This window comes from Coloeus monedula, assembly GCF_965178545.1.
Source record: "Coloeus monedula genome assembly, chromosome: Z".
Taxonomy (NCBI): domain Eukaryota; kingdom Metazoa; phylum Chordata; class Aves; order Passeriformes; family Corvidae; genus Coloeus; species Coloeus monedula.
In genome coordinates, this window is record NC_138822.1 from 47751070 (window position 1) to 47772742 (window position 21673).

The 21673-nt window shown below is 34.7% G+C and overlaps 1 protein-coding gene across 1 annotated transcript in view; it reads right to left on the reverse strand.

The window, feature by feature from the left end:
• The window catches only part of CNTNAP4 (contactin associated protein family member 4), a gene marked incomplete at both ends in the record, with an annotated part of 207427 nt that overhangs the window by 121014 nt on the left and 64740 nt on the right, over positions 1-21673 (reverse strand). The window contains one exon of the mRNA XM_082301928.1: positions 10349-10542. Within this exon, the coding sequence (XP_082158054.1) occupies positions 10349-10542 (194 nt within the window). The remainder of the gene's footprint in view (positions 1-10348; positions 10543-21673) is intronic.

Consider the following 21673-nt stretch of genomic DNA (forward strand, 5'->3'; position numbering starts at 1 on the left):
TACAATCAAGTAAAATATCTTCTTTAAAATAGAGTTAAACATTTTCCCATTAGGTATTGTGCATAGTTACATATTACTTTTTACAGTGTGGCATTCATATCACAGTTGCAAGTAGTTAAAGATACTGAATAACTATATACTTGCAAAATATTTGATTATACTGCCACCTAGACAGGAAGTGATGCATTCAACCTTAGCCCACAAACCATGAACAGAAAACAGATCTTGTCATTAACAGTCATGCACCTCTCACAGTAGAATACAGTTCCTTACTAAAGAAATATTTCATATTTCAATTTACACTGCATCATGTAACTACTATGATTCTTTAATAAAACACAGAAAACTGAGGAAAGGGAATATGGTAATGAACTTATCAAGCTGGTTATTTTTAATGCAATCCATTTGAAATATGAAATAATGGTGGTTCATAGAAGAGCAACCTGTCAATAAGGCTTAAAAAGATGTATTTCTAGAAGTGTATAAATCTGTAACAAAGGTAAATTAATACCTCACAAATACGAAGAAAAGTTCCATGCTGACTCCAGTTTCTAGCTATGACTAGACACTAACACCACTTAGTTCTTAGTATTCCATAAAGAACATAGAAGCCTTTAACTAAGGGCTTAGCACATCTACAACTACCTGATACAGATTCATGATATTATGCAGTTAAGTTACTATAATTTGTCCTAAAATGTTCTGTCAGTTACCCTAATAAATAACAATGAATGTTGGGATTATAGGAAAAATCTGCACAGCCAGCTAGTTAAAAAATATGATTATTGCAAATGCCGTGGAATCCCATAGGAAATTCTCTGATGTCTTCTACAACCTAGAATAGAATGTCATAGTAAGACTGACAAATATATACAGAATCCATGACCTGTCTACTAACCCAAATAAAACTTTATCTAACAGGTAGAAATAAAACTCAGATGTTTTCACTGAAAATTATGGAAGTTACTGAAGTGTACCCAAAAAAGTCTCTATGCTCAATTCCTGTTTAAAGATGTGAGCTTTACACAAGGAAATCTGCTGAAAAACGTGCAGATAAATAACAGATATAGGAAATAAAAACTTCTGATAAACTTTTGTTTAAAATAAGTTAAATGCTGTAAGTTAGAATGTTCTGATACTTTGACTGAGTTCTGAAGATCAAAAACTCATGAAATTCCAGCTAGCATCTTCACAGATAACTACACAGAAAAATAGAGGAAAGGGCTCCTTGAGGCACACTCAGGTAGTTCTTGTCAGTAATATTTTAATTAGGGCTACTTGACCTTGAAAAAATAAGGCAATTTAAGAAGTGGGAAAGAATAAGGTATTAACTAAATTTTCAAAGTATAGAACTGATCACACAGTAGACATGAATAGTGTTGCTATAGGTGCCGAATCACCTATTTAAAACACACTGAAATATTCCTTACACAGTTTAAATCTAGCAAGTTTTGTACAAGAGATGAAATATGCTATAAGGTTCATTCAAACCTACTTACCAATGACCTTTAAAACAAGTGGTAGCAAATGTCACTGTCTGGCAACAGAAAATGTAGATTTAAATGGATTAAACACCAGTCTACTAGAGGATAAAACCTAGTTCCATGTTCAGCATATAAATGCAAGATGCTAAAGATTTAAGTACATGTCCAGTAGAGAAGTAACAATCCTTTCCATTTATGAAAACGCCCTAAAATACAGAAACGAGAAAGTACACAGTATTGATATACAGGTTACTAATCTTGTTTGTCCTTACATGATTCAAGTTTCCAATAATGAAACAAAAATATAAAAAGTACAAGCTTGTAAAGCTTTAGCAAATTCTATGCCATTACCAAGGCTACGTAGATATGATGATCACATGGAATCTTAGACAACTAAAAAAATACACACAGTGGAGTTTTTTACCAAGCTACTGGTCAGGTCAGTATCAGTTGAAGGTGATGTTGACAAAATAAGACACTTACACTAAGAGGTATATGAACATTTTACCTCAAAAATCAACAGAAATTGTGTTCATTGTCCCAAAAAAGGTCTTTTTGTGTAACTGTCTGTCTTAAACATAGAGATTTCATTTTCAGAGGGTGCAGGAATGTGACAAGGAAGGTTAAGGTCTATTTGGAATTAAATCTGGCAAGGCATGTCAAGGACATTGGTAGTAAAAGGAAGACTAGGGAAAATGTGTGTCTGATGCAGAATGAGGTAGGTGTCCTGGTGACAAAAGACACAGAGAAGGAGCAGATACTCTTCAGTTTAGTCTGTGCTGCTAAGGGCAGGCCTCGGGGATCCCAGACCTCTGGAAGCAAGTGCACTAAAACAGGTTGCCCAGAGAGGCTGTGGTTCCTTCTCTAAGGAGACATTCAAAATCCACCTATTCTGTGCAACCTGTTCTAGCTGCGTCTGCTTTAGCAGGGGGGTTGGAAGAGATGACTTCCAGAGGTCCTGTCTAACCCCAACCATTCTGTGATTCACCCTATATTTAAGCTATATTTGTGCATTAAGAAAAATACCTTGGGAATAGGTTTCAACTTTTTTCCCAAAAAGTCTCTGTATTCTAACAGTGTTCAGAAGATAATTCTCCCCCATTATTTACAACCTTAACTACATAAACAAATTACAACACAGAGGTTATGTAGGTTTCCAGGGAATGCTTAGGCATGGGTCCACAATGCAAGTGTGATGTTGCACACTGAACAGCTCATGTTGGATCATACAGCAGGGTGGCAATTTCTTATTCCACATTAGGTCACACAGCACAAGACATAAAAGGGACTTCTGCTGTGTTCATGCAACAGAACAGCTACAAAAGATCTACAGTAGCCTGAAAACTGTCATTCAGTTATGGAAGAGAAGTAGATTACTAGCCATGGCATCTGTTTTATAGAAATGCAGATACAGAGAAAGAGCAGTAACAGATGAAGTTTGGCTTGAAAACAATAAAATACTATGGACAAAAATCAGATTCCTAAAAGCTGAACTAGGAATTTGGGCATCTAAGTGTATGTTGGAGCTCCCAAGTTCAAGAAACACTTAGATCTCCAAATTCCTATTTCTACTTTTAGGACTCTGTAATTTCAATGTTTAAAAAGTTTTCTAAAGGAAATTTAAGTGTCTAAAAGGGAAATGGGAAAATGATACAAATATGACTACGTTGTAAACATAATATACTATTAAGTCATAAACTATTAAAATGGCATGACCATCACAATACTAGGGCTAAGATATTATATATTCAAAATAATTTGAGGTTTTCTCTGAAGTTCAATGACCAAAGTTTTTATAAAAAATCAGTTCTTTCACTTTGGTTAAATTTAAACCTCAGGAATTATACTAGGCATAAAAAAAAAGTCCATGTATGACAGAGGGATTCTTCCAAATTAGGTCTGAATTCCATTTCTGAAAGTATTTTTGCTATATTTAAAGAGAGTGGCTGGAATAAACAAGAGAGAAGTTGAATGTGTGGCGTGCTACTACTTACTTGCCCAATAAGTTTTGAGCACACTGAACACACTCCATTCTGATTATGAAGATGAAATGCTTTCTTCAAAGACAGCTTAATTTCTTCAAGCTCACAATCTGTCTGTTGCAGAAAATAGGGACAATATTTTCCCAGCCATAGCACAATTTTCCTCATCCATCATAAGTAATTTTCAGGCAGGCATATGTGTTCAAGCACAAGCTTCTCATATTAGAATGAGAATGATAGGGATCAGTGCAATATCACTCTAGAGCAGCCAACACCTGAGAGGAGAGATGAAGAATTAATTTTTTTCTTTTTTTGTAGTTCTAATACTTTCTGTGGCATTTTCCATATGCATATGAATATTATATTGTTATTGTTTAAAAGATAACCAATAAGTAAAGGCAATACAAAATAATTCATCATCTATCACAGTGAATTATTTTCATGGAAAAATGATGCGCTAGCATCAATATATTTAGAGTACAGATAATCATAGGTCTAAAAAAATAATTACCTTAATGAAAAAGCACTATTTTTAACTTAAAACAACTCCAGATAATAGCACTGTCATTTACAGGATTTCTGCATCTTAGAAGTGCAAAGTCATTTATAGCACAAACTCACTAACTAAACGTGCAGAAAAGGCAGAAGCAAAGAACTGGCTGCTTGTTGTTTCTCTTGCTTCTCTTGTTTCTCTTGCAAATACAGGAAGTTGTTGCTGCTTTTCTATTGCTTATGATGCATCTGGCAACTTCCAAAAAACAGTTCTGATCAAGATCAGTCCCAGAAACCAAGTCCAGTACATAGGTAATAGTTTACATAGCAGAAATCTTTATAAAAACAAAGTATCATCCCAACATATTTATATTTCTTTCCCAAAGCTGATGTTAATTTAATGACTGCAACATTAACACACACATTTAAAATAACCTGTGAATATCTAAATCTGCAGAATATTTACTTCTGCATGCTTCTGGATTTGTGTATTTTCAAAGCATCTTGCTGTCCTTGTTTAAATACACACTTCTTAAATGTGCGTGTGGAATTTTTTTTCACATATGGTCTGCCATAATATATATAGTGACAATATATATTTCACCCATTATGGCATTAACAATTCCTTTAATGTTTACCCACAAGAATTATATAGATTTTATTTAAGGCACTGCATTTTTTGCTGATGTTTCAACCTTTTTTTCTTCCTTTTAACTTATCTTAAACATTCTGGGACAGGTTAACCTTGATGCATGCATTCATCTCTTAAACTAATACAAGTTACTTTAATACAGAACATTAATCATTGTGACTGCAAAATTAGCCCTATTAGATTGCCATTGAAGTGTCTAAAAATAGCACTGTGGTCAGAGTGCTTTTAAAACAGAAGTAGATAGAGAAATGCAAAAGCTCAGAAGGTAAGTTGAGAAATTTTTAATGTTTTAAATAAATATTAAAATGTCCTCATCATAAGTGGAAGTTTATGCATGCAACCAGTTTCACAAAGGCATTCGCACAGTAGTCTCCTGTCTGCATTATTCCACCCAAGATTCCTTGTATCTCTGACTTTCTTCATACTTATTTTTTATATTTCCCTTCAAGCTCCTTTTACCCCAAGTTAAGAATATTTTCCTCCTTTGTTTTTTCTTGCCTCTTGCATTCCCCAGCATCTCTCCCCAATCAACAGACACCATCAAGAGCCCCCTTAATCAGTTCAGAGACAACACCAAGCTGGGCAGACGTGTTGATCTGCTGGAGGGTAGAGAGCTCTACAGAGGGATACAGACAGGCTGGATTCATGGGCTGGGGCCAGTTGGATGAAGAGACCTTAAGGTTTATCTCCTAGTCCTTACACACCTGCCATGGGCAGGGATACCTTCCATGAGAAGTTGTTTCTGCCACACCTTTTCTCTTTAAGGGAGGTGGCTCCTCACACTCTCCTGTACTTCAGCATATGCCCTTTCCATGGTGTGTAGTCCTTCAGCTACACAGTGGTCCAGCACGGGTCCCCCATGCGGGTCATTACTATATGCCCTACTTTAACTCATAGATAAAGAGGTTCTCTCTTTCCTCTGAGTAACAGAAAAAGTGTCAGGCAGTCTGAAGTCACAATATTTCGAAAGTGTACCTATGGAAAATATAGTGATAGAGTACCCAAAGAAATTATCTTTGCCTTGGCTTGCAGAGGGAATCAACAGAAAAACCTTTTGGGTTCAAAAAATAATTAGCAGAAGTCCAAAAAAGTAACATATTTGTACAGTCTTTTGCTTTTAAAGTGAAGCAAATTATGATCAAGAATAATGACTCTGCTCTCTAAGGACGAGGATCATAGCAAATATGAATCACTGAGTCTAAGAAAGAGTCACCAGCTTTATCAAAACAGCGCACTCTTGAAACATATAATGTGATTATCATAGAACATTTGTGATTCGGTATTTCTTAACCTGTAAATTTGCATAATTTTGAGTTACTTTACACCATGTAAATAAGATATACATCTTCAGTAAAATATAAAACCCCAATTCCTTTAGAAATGAAGCTGCAAATGTGTGTAGCAATGCATACACAATTAATTCTTCACCATTCATGACATTATGCTACATACTGTTAGAATAGTAACTGTTACAGTGAAAATACTTCTATGTGAACTCATGGAGTAGAGGATATTATGATAAAACAAACCTCCAGTTTTAACTTCAGCTAAGTTAAATAAAACGACTGATAGACGTCAGAACTCACATATATGTACAAAAACAAACAGAAATAAACAAATTTGTCTTCTGAAAGAGAATTTACTAAAATGGCCATAATTTCCCCAACTTTTAGCTAAGTTTTTCTATTAGTTTTAATTTCTCTCTTTGGAAATAATTTTTAAAAGGAAGATTCAAAACAAATGAAAGTGAAAACTCGACTGAAGCTGTGGAATGGACAAATCATTATTCTTGCAGGAAAAAAAAATCCACAAAACTGAAGGTTGAATATATGTGTATTTCCATAAGTGTGTTAGAGAAGAAGTAGTCAACATTAAATCAAAGAGAAATTGCATTTCTTTTGTTCTTCAAAACTCCTGCTAATGAATAACATTCAGATGCATTTCTCCATAAGTTAGATCACTCATGTTTTTACTGAAATTATCAGCCATGGGAAATTTGTTATTTAAACTGTGAATTGCTATCCTTCTTCCCCCTCTTAACTCCTACCTTTTAATCTCTTTACCTTATTACTCTCCTTTTAAAAGAGCAATTAGCAATGTTAAGGAGAGAGTACATAGCACAAAAACTTTTCTCATACAAAACTATGAATTTAGTTAAACCCAGAAACTACACTAGTGAACAGGATCAGTAAACATGGCCCCAAATAGATAAATATAATTACAATAGGAGATTCTTCACAAATAAAATACAGGTGATGATATCTAGAATTATGAGGAAAAATACAAATACAAATTAGAAAGAAGAATGAATAGCAGTACCTCTATTAAAGGTAGTATTCAAAGACATAAAGTTTCCTAGCACTTCTTGACCAAAATGTAACATACATTTTTATGATGTTTTACTGTAAACCTCCTGAAGCCTGAAAGAAGAAAACTGAAAAGAATCATTATTTCCAGACAAAAACAGCTGATACCTTAATTAACAAAGAGATCTGAGGCCTCTGCTCATTTTAAAGTTAAAAAAGAACCATGCAAAAGATTGGGCTTGGGAGTTTGAACTTTACTGCATCAGAAACTACATTCTAAGGAATAGGAACACAATAAAAAAAATTGAAGAATATAAAATGACACAACATGTCTTATTCAAACACTTTTATATTTATGGTAAAATTAGAGAAAATATAAAATAGTGTTGAATTAATTTCTTTCCAAGATTAAACTAACCATTATCAAAGGGAATTATTTCTGTGCAAAAACATGTGTTTTACCACTAATAACAGCTACTTCACTCGAGAATTATATCTTGACCAGAACCGTATCAATTCCTAAAAGAGATGTAAATATTAATCCTAATAACATCTGACTGAAAAAATCTTACAATATGTATCAAGAACAGGCCAGAAAATATTTACAGTTAACGTTAAAAAGACAGTAACAGTAATATCTCTGAGGACAAAAATCAAAATGTATTGTTGAAAGAAGAAAAACTCTATCTTAGAACCTATACCTAACAATACTTAACAATACTTTATCTACAGTGACAGGAGTCCAAAAAATTAAATATAATGGAGTTAGTCTTTCAAAACCACCTTACTTTAATAAATTAATGGATTTTACACAATAAATAAAATCCACATAAAATAGAAACTTCCTACAGCTATGGGACAGCAAGTAAGGCATACATTTAGGTCATCAGTACAACCAGAAGACTAGGACACTGAGACCAAAATATATTGCATGAGTACAGACTACAGTCACCATGATTCCTTCTAAACTAATTCCCAATACACAGAAAAATGAAAAAAAAAATTAATATTTAGCAGCAGGGAAGGGAGAGAGGCTAATCTCACTTAACTTCAGAATTTTTACGCGCAAATTCAGCACCAGCAGGTGATGAAGTGTTTTATAGGTGGGGGAAGGTGAAATAGTCGTACATGGTTCACTTCAACCTAAGAAAGAAACCTAGGGTCAGAGGAACCAGCCTTAGAAAAAAATACCCTCGCCACAGACTTTTAAGAGAGTTCTGATAACTAGATCATTTGCAGATGTCTAGATAGTACACTTTCATCTCAGTTGCTACAAAAATTTTACAATGCGCAAAAAAGCTGTCATAGCTGCACAGTGACAGGAGTTTCAGAACCTTAAGATAAACCATAAGGAAACAAAGACAATTCAAAACTAACTTCTGAAAAGAAAAACAGTAGGAAGTGGTAAATTTGCAGACAGGAGAAGTATCTTACTTCAGTCCACAAAGAGTGGTTACAAAGTAAAAATCCTTACATCTAGTAAAGATTTCAACACAAGGTCCTCAGAACTGGACATCTTCCATCATTCTAATGCAGAGTAGTACTAAAGAAACCCCAAAAAGTACTTCTGGTAAATAGTCTTTTAACAGGCCATTTACTCAGTTAAAAACAGGATAGAAATAACACAGTAACACAGTAGATATTATTAAATGTTGGATGTCCTTGCCTTAATGAACTTGAGAACTTCATTTAAGAAGACAGCATAAAGAGATAACAGTCAGAGAAAATCTATAAAATAAATAGGGATTTAAGAGTTTCACTCCAAGACTACATCTGTGTATTAGTTTAGAAAAGAGGAAATATATTCCCCTAGAAGCAGAACTCCTAAATAAAGATACATAAAAAAGATCAATAGACTGTCCCCGAATTTGATGGTTTGTATCCTTGAATTATGCATTACTGCCTGCAAGCCATACCTTCAATCTGCATTGCAATCATTAAAATAATCACTTTTTATTGAGTTTGAGATGATGGAATTGAAGCTCCACTTTTTCCCCCCTAAAGATCTAAAAACCCCCTTATCCAATGTCTGCATCAGCATTTAACTATTTCTCAAAACTTCTGTTTGATATTTTACTGGTGGCAATATTCAAGAAATAATGATCTGCATCATTGTTTGCAATGCCAATATCGAATTTCAGAAGAGTCGTCATTAAAGAGATCAAGCTGCCCTACCTCTCAGATATCTTTTTATCAGTCTGTCTTAAGATGAGCAAAGACAACATTGTTGCGGCTTATGCTCATTTAACATTTGGAAAGTTGACTGATTTTCTTACTCCCCACAGCCATATAGATTAGAAACTCATTTATTTCTCTTTGTTATGAAAACACAGTCTGAAGCGGAAGTATGTAGCAAATTCAAAAAGCAGGATAATTATGCAACAAGTAAAACACTGCATAATCTCATTATACCATAGATGGGTTTTGACAGTAAGAATGACAAGAACATTTTGAATTAAAAGTCAACAAAATCAAAACGCATAAAATGAAATACATTTTAACATAATGTTTAACTGCAGCAAGAAATAAATGAAGTCTAAGGCTTAGAAAAATTTAGAAATTAATCAGCTCTGTTCAAAAAGAACAGAATTCACTTGACAGAATACAATAATATAACACAAGATCCAATATTCTTCCACTAGTCCAAGCTGCTAAACACTGGGGATCAAGGAAAGATGCAACCCTTTTCTAAAACCATTTAATTCACTTTTTCATGTAGACTTTGGACATCATCTCTCTGGTATTGTATCCTTTGCTCTCATTAAAACACATGCAAAAGGAAGGTGATGATCTTATTAATGGCTTATTAATTATCATTACTAGTTACAAAGCTAGTCAGAGATAAAAGGGTTAGAGCATCAGAAACTAGATTCTGAATTTGATGACCAAAACTTAAATATTGCTTAGTTTGGTCCTTTTTTAAATAGATTGGGATTTGCTGGGTTCAGATTTTAATTTCTTTGGTTGTTTCATTTTATTCTTACATTCTAGTTTAAATGTTCTAGAAAAAATAAAGGAAGTGCTTTGTTTTGTTTTGTTTTGTTTTCCTTTGTTTCAACTTGCTTTGCTTCTTTTTGTTTTGTTTTTTTACTGCAACTAAAAGCCAAGTTTCATGCACTGGGATCAATACTTTTGGGAAAACAAGTTTGCCATACACAGCAAGACAAAAGACGTTTTGTAGTACATTTTTAATCTTCAGAATAATTCCTTGTGTCTTAATGGAGTACTGTTAAGACCAGATTTTTGATATTTGTTTGCTTTTTACTGTCTTTCATCTTTTCAAGAGCTAAACTGCTTTGTATAGTTAATTATCTAAACACTTTTAGTGCTGTTGTTTATATTCTACAGCTTTGCTCAGATTTGCAACAGTGTGTAGTAAGTCGCCTTTAAGTCTTCTGCAGAAACTTAATTCTCAACTTTGAAAGAACATACCCAAATGCTTTCTTCTTGACGATACTGCTTCCAGTTTCGACCACTGTCACTGAACATCAGAAGGTAGCTTGTTACCCAGTCTGAGCTCCCGTAACCACCTTGAGTAGCAACAGCAGTAATCTCAGTTCTTTCACCAAGATCAATCTGAAGCCATTGATATTTATTGGACACAAGTGGAGACCAGCCACCAGCACCTTAAAAAGAATGAAAAAGAGTGAAATGTATTTCTAAAAATAAGCAAGGTAACACAAAACTTGTATATGCAAAAATAAATTAGTTCATTTGAGCAGCATTATCTAATGAAAAATATTCTTCTCCAAGGCAGGGGTTTCAAACTAGATGATCATTACAAGTCCTTTCCAACGCAAACCATTCTATGATTCTCTGATACTAATTCAAGATATAGTTGCATCAAAACTCTTATGGTGTTATTTAGCAAGTATTCTGAAAATTTACACAGATTACTAAATATCTGTAACCAAATATAACTATTAAAAATGATTATCAATTGACTCACACCCTTTTCTCTCTCTCTACAATAAATTTTATAGAGTAATTTTTATCAATTAGACTGTTCAAGTCAAAAATCTGAATTTTGACTTTTTGTTATATACATCTCAATTTCATTTTATGTAAACTAGAAAATCTCCAGATGTCCTGTCTAACCTCGATGATTCCCCTGATTCTGTTCTGTGAGGCCTGGATATATAAATTTGCATATGAAGCAATAAAGCACAGTTAGATGACAAATTTGCATGTGCCTCTTAAAATGACCAAGAAATTTGTCAGCAAAATGGTAAGACAGTATGAGGTATACACATGCAGTTTCAATCACAGGCATGCTGGTCTGCAAAGAAAAAATTTCACCCGAAACGTAGAGCTACACTCCTCCAGTATTTTAACTAATCAGAAAGATGTTAAAAGGAAGAAATCGTATCAATTCAGTGCTCCTTTGTCTTCCTTTGCTTTTATTTAAAGCTGGTTGGAAGAGGTCAAGGGTAGGTATCAAATAATCTCATAAGAAAAAGCATTGGTTTATGGAACTACATTGCAAAATATGCAAGTATTCAGACACAGCATCTGGTGAGCTTTATTAGAGAATGGTGGGATAAAAATTAAAAAATATCCATTATTTAAGGATGGATTTAGATCTAACTCAGCAAAACACAATGCAAGAGGCACCTTGAAAAGTTCTTAAAGCATACATACACAGAACCAGAACAGATATATCTAGTTTCCACAACAATCAGTTAGCTACAATCCAATTTTATGCTTGTATAAGCTCCAAGATGTAGAAAAATTCATAGCTAAATATTACATGTTGCTTAATTCTGTTTAGAGTCACGAGTCAAGTTCTTAACATTACCTCCTCCAGGAACGAAAAAGAAAAAAGAATTTTAATTAAAGAATGTAAACTGTCAAATATAAAATGGTGGAAAATCATATAGATACGCATAAATCACAAAAAGTTAGGTCCATTCTAGACAGCCATGTAGAAAGAACTGCGAGAAAAATATAAAGTTCCACATATGTAACAATTCCTTGTACACACACTTATGAGCTATTTAAAATATAACAGAATCAAACTATGGAGTTAAATACTGGGCATATTTTTTTCCCTCTTTATCTAAATCAGGATTTAGAATTTTATGTAAATATGTGATTTCAGTGGCTGCATCTCAATTAACTCACATGCAGATTCCAAAGCCCAACCTTATGACCACATCATTTCATCTTTTAGTTGCTGTGCAGGACAGTGTGGTGGCATGAAAAAAGAAAACTCTGTTAACAGCCAGCATGAGAGGTTAAACAAAGGTCCTCGCAGCCATAAGCAGAGTGGTCTATGATCAGTTCATATACTGTATCTGTGACACACCACACATAAGACTTAACTGCCAAATTGACTACCATCCTCAGCTGATGCATGTACACTTACAGCAACATTCTGCAGTGCTGTGGTATTCAAAGCCTTCTTAGAATTATGTGTTGCTGTGCTAAGTTTGGTGGCATTTTTGAACTTTTCACTTGAAAGGCAGGGTTGAATTGAAGTCAACAGGAGCAGTCTGGCAGACTCTGCTGAGTACATAATTTGTAAAACCCTTCTGTGACAAAACATCTTCACTTGGTGACTGCAGAACGTTTTTCAGAATGAAGTAATGGAAGTCAGAAAGATGTAAACCAAAATGCCCGAAAAGCATCCTGTTACGGCCGAACTACTTGCTGCCAGCCTGAGGTAAGTACTCCTGTCTTTAGTTCTGTGTTTTCCAGAAGTTTTTGCAAGGCATACCACCACATAGTCTATACCCCCTCATCATGCTGCACTACACCCTATGGAAAGAAGAGAAAGAGACACAGATACACAGTGACATTCACAGAATGTCAGGGCTATTTGATTTGAGAGATGACAATAAATATGCAGCGCCAGAAGTAATCTATCAGCCCTGTTCTGAACAATGCAACATAAGATCCATAAAGAATAACCACCAAACAGATGCAGCATGATGTCTCCAACAGCCTGTATGAAGCCAAAGCCTGGACCACTAGGCCGAAGCTGCAACATGTTTCCTGAAACACCATGACACTGGTTCACACAATGCCTTCATCTGTTAAAGGCTCTTCATGAGCTCTCCTGTCTGCCTGTCCAGCAGCCAGCTGACATCCCAGCATCTGCCACCCAAAGCATCACAGATATGAAACATTAGCCCTGTCCTGGAGGAAACACTAATAGAGCATGTTAGGTTCTCATGCTGCACTCTTCACAGTGTGTCCTGTCCTTGCAGCAAGATTAATGAGTGTACCAAACTGTAGTCACTTTTGGCTGTAGCATATAGCTGGCCAAGGTGATGCACAGAAGTTGGCTGCATAACAGATGCCAAAAGGGTCTTGTTTGTTAGATTTCATGCTGCATGGTGTGGATGTTTCTGGGAAGATCCTAAAGAGCTTCTCACAGGGATGCAGACACCGTGTATATTCAAGGCTGTGCCAAAATCTATGAACACAGAGGTAGAGAATAATATATACAGGGGCATAATTTTGTCATCTCTAAACTTCTAGCATTATTGACTTTGAAGTCTTCACCTTATTTCTCTATCTTTTCTTTTTTTTCTGTGTCTTTTATGTAAAGCATATGCTTTCTTCAATTACATCTGAATATAAGTTTTAACAGAGACTGATGAAACATCTTTTGTTGTGAACTAACAGCAAATCAGAAAAATATTTTTCAAAGGGGAGACAATCTGTATCTAGAGTTCCTTTTTTTGAACTTTATCTCAGGAGGTGCATAACCCTTTTTATTTTCCACTGTCTCTTGCCAATATTGAAATTGTTTGTATGCAACATACCAAAAAATCTACATTCAAGTTGCCCAAGCATGCAAGTTTCATGCTTTATTTCTGTTTAAAACCCCAAGCTTTACACAGTTCCTTTTTATGAAGAACATGCTGACTTGAAGTTGAACACACAGATAATACATAAAATCTTTTTACTTCACTTATCATTTCTATTATATTTTTTTTAATACCAGTGCTTGTGAAGTGTTTGTACACATGTGTAACTTTTTAAAAGTACATTACTTTATTGAACATATTTAGTAACCTCATAATTTTTCTGAAGTACTAACTCTTTTTCTTAACTTACGAACATCTGTCTTCCAATTATAAGATCTTGCCAGCTTTATTTGTTGGCTTATAAGTAAATGAAGGATCGGTACCTAATAGGAGGCTTGGTTCATTCAACCTAGCAGCAATTAAATCAAAGTTTACAGTTTCCATCAGTCACTTTTACATACTATTTGATAAACAGCCTCCTTCATTTTATGTGATATTCATCAATGAAGTGACTGTTAAATGATGGAAAAAATTACTAAGCTTTTGATATTTTTAATGCATTAAAATCGATTAATTTGGTTAGATTTAAAATCTAAGAAATCATGCAGCTCTCATATTTCAAATTTTGCCTATGAAATTCTGTTATTCTTGATTTCTGTTTCTACAACATTATAACATTTATTTTCAAGTCAGCTAAATGAAATATACTGGGGTTTACTCAAACATTTACTCCAAGCAATGCACAGTGCTCTTCTGCGGAAGTTAGACAAGGAGGTGCCATTCATTAGTTTAGTCAGCAATTTCTTTGTCACTACAACTGCTAACTATAAAAAAGATTGCAGCCTATAATCTACCCTGGATTTATGCACTGAACTTCTAGGATAAGACTTGCTTCCCTTCAGACACCCTGTATTTCTAGACTTCCATTTTTATGCTCTTCATATGTCGTTTGAATTCTATTATATTACCTTTGTTGCTTCTGGAGGTTAAATAATCCTCTGCCCTCTCCCATGACCATCAATATGAACAAATCACAGCACTGAATGGGTATTATTTCATTATCCTGGTTCCTGTCTGCTAGGATATGTGTTTAAAGAGCTTGTATTTTCTTATTTCCTTAGCTTCACTGGGGTGACAGTATAATTACCACTAACATTGAAAATAGAAAAAAAAATCAGCAAAGTTAGCAAATAGCTGCAAGATAAAAAAATTAGAAATTACTGAAGAGAAGGTACAAAAAACTCAAATCCAGGTTAGAAAACACTTGAGTATTGCTACAGTGGACTTGGAGTGCTATATCAGGTTTAAAACTTTTAATCCTGCTGGCAGAAAATTTATTAGGTGATGATCAAGCTTTTCGGACTTTCTCTCCGTAGTTATCAGTCTGCCAGGCTATTTTTGCTTCATTTGAAAAACTCTGAACTACATAGAATAGAAACTGATTTAAAGATTGCCCCTTTGTATGAACACCACCTCACTTTTTCCGTATCTGGCTCTGACTATCATCACGTACATTGTTACCTAAAGCACAAAACAGTTCACACTCATACATGCCTTAACATCTGCTTCTTCACACACAGTTCATTAGACAATTTAGCCAGCACCTGAATTTATACCACGTTTAAATTCTGTCAATTTTTTGCATATTTAATTGCAATGATTGCAAGAAGTGTATATTAGCAAAAGTTCAGGCTTAAAACTAACACACATCAGAAAAGATGCTTTCCTTTGATTAATCAAACTGTGTATTTCCCATATGGATCATTTAACAGAAGCTGATTTTAATTTCAAGTCAATAAAGTTGCACCAGGGATGAATTTGCCTGCACTTATTACAAAGCAGATTTTCTGCATGCACATTTAATTCACAACTCAGTCTTCTAAGGTTTTAAAAAATCAAATGAACTGCTTTACAGCATTCAAAACCCCTAAAATACCAAAGTACAACACTATTTCATTTCTCAAGCTGAAATTCATCCTCTTTCACAAACTGAGAATTACAAAACTGTAGGCTTATATTTAGATAAACAGAACAAGGCTTCTGTTAAGTTTATTGAAAAATAAAGGAGGTGTGGATTGGGGGGCAATAAATGGTGTTGATGCATTTCTAGCAGCACCTAATGTTGGCACCTTAAAAAAGTGTCCAGAGTAGCAGTGCCTCTAATAAAACCCTAGTCTTTTACATTTTAGTTCTATGTTTGAATGAGGCAATTCAAGAAATAGAGCTCATACAATTAGAAATTCCCGCTTATAGCCCAGCAAAGTGCAAGAAAAGTAATTATAAAGAAGAACCTAAATAGCCAAAGATGCCAAGGAGCATAAATCATAGCTTGGCCCATTTTTCAGAAAGGTCATGCAAAAGTTATCACAGTAATGCTGTTCTGAGCCATATTTCAGTGATAAAAGACACGGATATAAGCCTCAAAATTTGAAACCAGGGATAATCTGTGGCAAGTAAACCTGAGAAGAGATGAGGGACCTTGAGCTGTGAATAAGAAATACTGGACACAGAATCATTTTTTTTTACACGGATTGAAGGAGGCTGAGAGGGACAGTTAGATCAGAACCCAGTTCTGCAGTCACTGCTTCATCTATAAAATTTCTGCACAGTAATTTTCAACCACATTTTTGATAGCTGTTCAGTTTTTGCCTTTGATCTGTAGCATGATCCTCTGCCTAAGTGGGGATAAAACAGCTTGAACTTTACCATATTTGCAAAAGTTATTGATTACAGATGGAGAGAAGGGGTTACACTCTTTTTGTTGTTAAAGAACAGTGAAGCCAGCCTAACACATCAATCACAAAGCTAAACATTCTGAGGATGCGAAGAACAACATATCCCTAGAGAAACTTGCACCACCAAGGATGCAGCATACAGACATCCTTATAAAGGAAACAGCAACTGATAATACTCGTAATTTATCTAAAGTTGCTGAACTGAAGGCTGCTGAGCTGACACAGCTGGCTTGAAACATATGAACAGCAGCCAATGACTTTATACTATGAAAGCCCAGTCCCTCTTCTTACAGCAGGGACTTGCAACATGCTCCTTCTAGGAGTGTATGTGGAGATTCCTCCCTTGAGTGGGGATACCCCCTCAAGGTTACTCCTTGAGGCTGAAAGAGTTGCCCAGGGTCAATAGTATGGTTGAGTAACATAAAGCTCCTGTTAATAATTATTTTGCTGGTTTTAATATAATTTCTTCAATATTGCTTAAAAAGAGTAATGCACTATAATAGTAGTTACAAATATACTGTGCAGGAAGTAAATCTGATTGAAGATTTTTAGTCTAATCATTATCGTCATCAGTTTCAACAAATAACATACTTTATTCATATAAATATGTTTGGTTTGATGTCCTTAACCCTATTGGACAAAGTTACATAAAGGCTGATTATACCCCCATAAACCATTAGACACAAACTTTCGACTAAGTCTGGGACTAGGACGGATCCTGCCGTACCTAGACTCCTCTCTGAGAAGGAGTTCACAAAGCAAAGTGTTTCTTTCTGAACTTTGTGACTCCTCAGGAGAATCTCCCTGACAAACTATCTGAAGCTTCCATTCTGTCTGCTGTGATCTAAGCAAAATCCTGTTGTTTACTATGAGATTATTTTCAGGACTAAAAAGTCTTTCTCATACTGACATATTACCTATATTTAAAACTATCATACAAAACAATCAATCTTAACACCTAAAAAAACCAAAGGAGCATTCAGTGCAGGAAAGCTCAGCTGTTCAAAAAGAGTTGTTATTGCCTGAAGAAAGACCCTTGTCTACCTGGTCTCAAACTGTATAACCTTGGAAACAGAATCACAGAATATTCCAAACTGGAAGAGACCCACAAGGATCATCGAGTCCACCTCTTATGTGGATGGTACATACAGGGACCAAACATCCTTGGTGTTATTAGCACCATGCTCTAACCAACTGGTGTTTTCATCTCCACAGTCTCCTCTCGTCCTGATTTTAAGATTGCAAGTTAGTAGGATATAGTGTGTTCAGCCAAAGTGTAAGATCAGAGAAATACCTCTTTAAAGATTACTAAAACAAGAGGCCATTTAAATAGCCTGGGAATCTTAAGACTTCTAGTATGCAGTTACTTTCTGCAGGAAGGAGAGATACTACTGATTTGGAGGAGACTAAAAGCAGTTGTGCCCTGTCACTTTATCTGTGTATAAAAAGACTCCATGGCTGTCCTTCAAGACAGTGTCACAGTTTAGTTTCCTTCCATAACTAGATTTCATAGGAAATCATTCAATGTCTTCACAATTTTCCTTCTATTTTAGTACGGTTAAATAATGTTAGTTGTATATAAAAAACCAAGTATTAGCTGAAGCTGTCTGAAGTACTAAGATGAACTGATGAAAACTAAGAAATACTCTTACATAACACAACTTCATGTATAGCTTCTTAGCTATTTTCTGGTCTTGTCTTCTTACTTTACAGACTGACAGAGGTTAAGCCCAATACTGAAAAAAAAAAAAAAAAAAAAGTAGAGAAACAGAATGGAATCTTGGAGATATTTCAAGGAATCCAAAACAAGATTTCCCCTTCAAAGAACGTTTCTGAATTTTTTTGTCTTCTTGGAAAACAATACTTATCTCCACATATTACAACAAAAACCAAATTTGTTGCACTATATAAACTCTGAAGGTCTTCAGTACCAGCCCTTCATTCTGAACATATAAGCCATCATTTTCTGGATTATTAGGGAAGCTCTTGGCCAGGTTTCTGAAAATACTGTGAGAGAACAACTAAGAGGCATTTTTGAGGGCCTGATACCAGAACTTCTCAGTCACAGGAATGTATCATGAGATGTACTGTTTGAATGCAGACTGAAAAGTCCCATAAACAGCATCTGATTCTGAAACCTGTAAGTTACTCTTGCTGTCAAAAAATGAATGAAGAAGTCCTGCCTCTTAGTATCTGAAGAATGAGATTAATTTATCTGAGTAATTTTCTGAGAAATAATAGACATAACAAGCATGTTTTGGCTTATCCATGCAGAGAAGTTAAGTTTTCTGAGGAGTATTTCACAGGTGGCATGCAGAGCTTTGTCAATGGAAATCAGAACTACTAAAAAGAAATTCATCAACTTTTGAGGTGGAACATAAAAAGAGCTATATAAATGCTTCAGTCAGATAGAACTTTCTAAGGGAGGTGGGTGTAGTAACTAGTTCAGCGGCCTCAAAGGTAGAAAAAGTTTAATTTTATAGGAAGGTCTAACCTTATTTTAAGATATTCTGAAACTGAATATCAATAATGAAAACATGTACGATCTTAGAAGAGAAAGACCAATTGCATTTATTTTTTCAACTGTCAGAATATTTAATATTTAAGGAACTTAAATTTCCAAATTCTGACAGGTACTATAAAATTAATACTATGTTTTAATAATAATTTGTGACGCGTAGTAGTTACTATGTCAAGAGGAGTTTCAGAGGCATCTTGAATTTGAATCAGTGCAACACAAAGGCACTAAGAAATGGTATTAATAGTGACAAAGTTTGATCTACCTTTCATCATTCAAACAGAAGACGGTAGGTAAGTTTATTTCACCCCCCTTCTGCATTAACAGTAACTTAGGGGAATGAGTCAGTGAATCCCATTTTACTTTTCTTCAGAAAGCTCAGAAGACATTTCTCCTCAATTAATCATATGTAAATATATCAAGGGAGATATTTTGATAAACTGACATAGTTTATCAAAAGGAAAACATACTGACAGTGGTTCGAAGACCTATCAAAGCCACTACTTTTTGCTCTGATTTTTCATCACCAGCATACCACACAGTGCTAGGAACCAGTGCCCTACAGCAGGCAACATCTTTTGTGTGCACTGGAAAGCCCAGGTTTGACTAAAAAACTTTTATATAGGTAATGAAGCTGTAATTGTGTAGGATATAATCTGAGCCACTTCTGCACTGTACTAAAAAGGTGGTTTTTTTCTTCCTCCAGCAGGAGACAGGTATTAAATAAATGTCATTCTAAGAGATTTGTGCTGAAGAAAAGCTCTTGTTCTTCACAATGTTTCTTAGGAAAAAAATGTTTTGGAAATATGCCAGTTCGTTGCAAGATTTACATCATTCTTGGCTATTACCATCCACTTTTACTTGATGCTAAGCAAACTATCTCCCTTACTATGAACTAGGAATTTCACATAGCAGTTGTACCCCTTTTTGGCACATATTCTGACAAAAATCCAAGACTAAAGTAAAACAGGACTTAATTTGGGAGATTGTTTCCTTCTTGGGAGAGTGTATTCTTGCAATAGTGCTGTTCTCTTACTCTGTCTAGACTACCCAGGTTTAGGATGCTCTATTAGAAAATCCTGCTCTGCGTGAAGTGTGGTTCACTACTTTCAATATTTAAACTTCTCTCTCTTTTTCTCCATCAGTGAAGTGAGGATCACTTATATCTCATCATTGTAAATTTTCCTGAGGAACTTACTTTGTTCACAGAAAGTTTCATGGGGAAAACAAAAATAAAGAAATTTGATTGCCACCATCTTTCGCTACACCACTGAGTTTAAGCAGCATTCTCATTTGAATTTCTGTATTGATGTAATTTCTATTTGTATATACATCATTATGTCATGAAATACAAACTAGCAGGAGTGGAAATGGAAAATATGTATTTATTGTATAAATATTTGTTACAGTGAAAAAAAAATAACATAGGTAGCTCAAATATACTGTTCATTGCAGTTTTATAAAGTTACACAACTTCTTTCAACCTACTAAATTTTGTCACGTTGTTTACTTAGCAGCTGCTTTCACTGAGCCACCTATATTTGTTTTCCTTGCTCAGCAGTCTTGCCCAACATGTTACACTCCTGTCTTCCAATTTTAAGCTAGAAGTGATAATTAGCCATAGTTTTCATGGCCAAAAATATTTTTATATTGCGAAAGATTTTTTACAGTTGAACATCTGCAATTCACTCACTTGTAGACATTTTAGTATTCTTCTTTCTTTCTTGGTTGTTTTGCTTTCATTCATTCCAGTGTGTAACGACCAGGAAAACCCAAAGTCTGAAACCAAATTATCCTGGTTCTTTAGCATTTACTCCTGTTCACTTCAAGCTAGCGTGCCATCCCAGTATTTTATTGACTATGGCCACAGAATTCAAAGAAAAAGAAATCAAGCTTAAAATATTTTGCATTGATGAGTTGACATTCATATATGTGATGCAAGAAGACTGTAAGTATTTTAAACATTTGCTACTATGACAGCATTCTGATGAGGTTTCCCAGGGTAATTAAATTAAATTTCCTAACACCAGCTGCAATCTCCAGTGATGTGAATTACACCAAAACATACAAAATATGTGTATCTAAATCATATTTTTCTGATACAATCATTCATTTATGATTTGTGTTCCTGTCTCCTCAAATATAAATCCACCACTGGCATTTTAATAGGAAATAGTGACATTTATTAAGAACAGATTGACACAGGTATGGATTAACTATTTTTTTCCTAAAATGCACTGAAAAAAAAAAAAAAAAAAAAAAAATCAAACCTGGTAGATGAGTATTTCAGATATTGCATTTTCCTTGAGGATTTGCCTACTACTTGGAAGAGTGTTGAACATCAGTATCAGTGAACTGTAAAAGGATCAGCAAGTTCAAAATACAATCAAACTAAATCTTAAACCCCTCTGATATTTATCAACCAGTTATAATATATAACTAGATGTATCATCTCCAGTTTTACTTATCAGAGTGATATGTATGTATACTTTACAACAAAATGAGCAGGACAGTACCTTTGAGCAGATGAACATGTTTGTATCTTTCGTTTTTATCACTACTTTAATCTCAATCCTCAATAATCCACTTTCTGATGGTGGCACTTCGGCAAATTCTATTTCAGCCTTCAAAATGCTGATTCACTGACTTTGGCACCTGTTTCAGTAAACACGATGCCTTCAGTATAGCAAAGCAAACAGAAAAAATATTGACACCTGCAGTTTCCAAGCAAAAATACTCTAAGTAT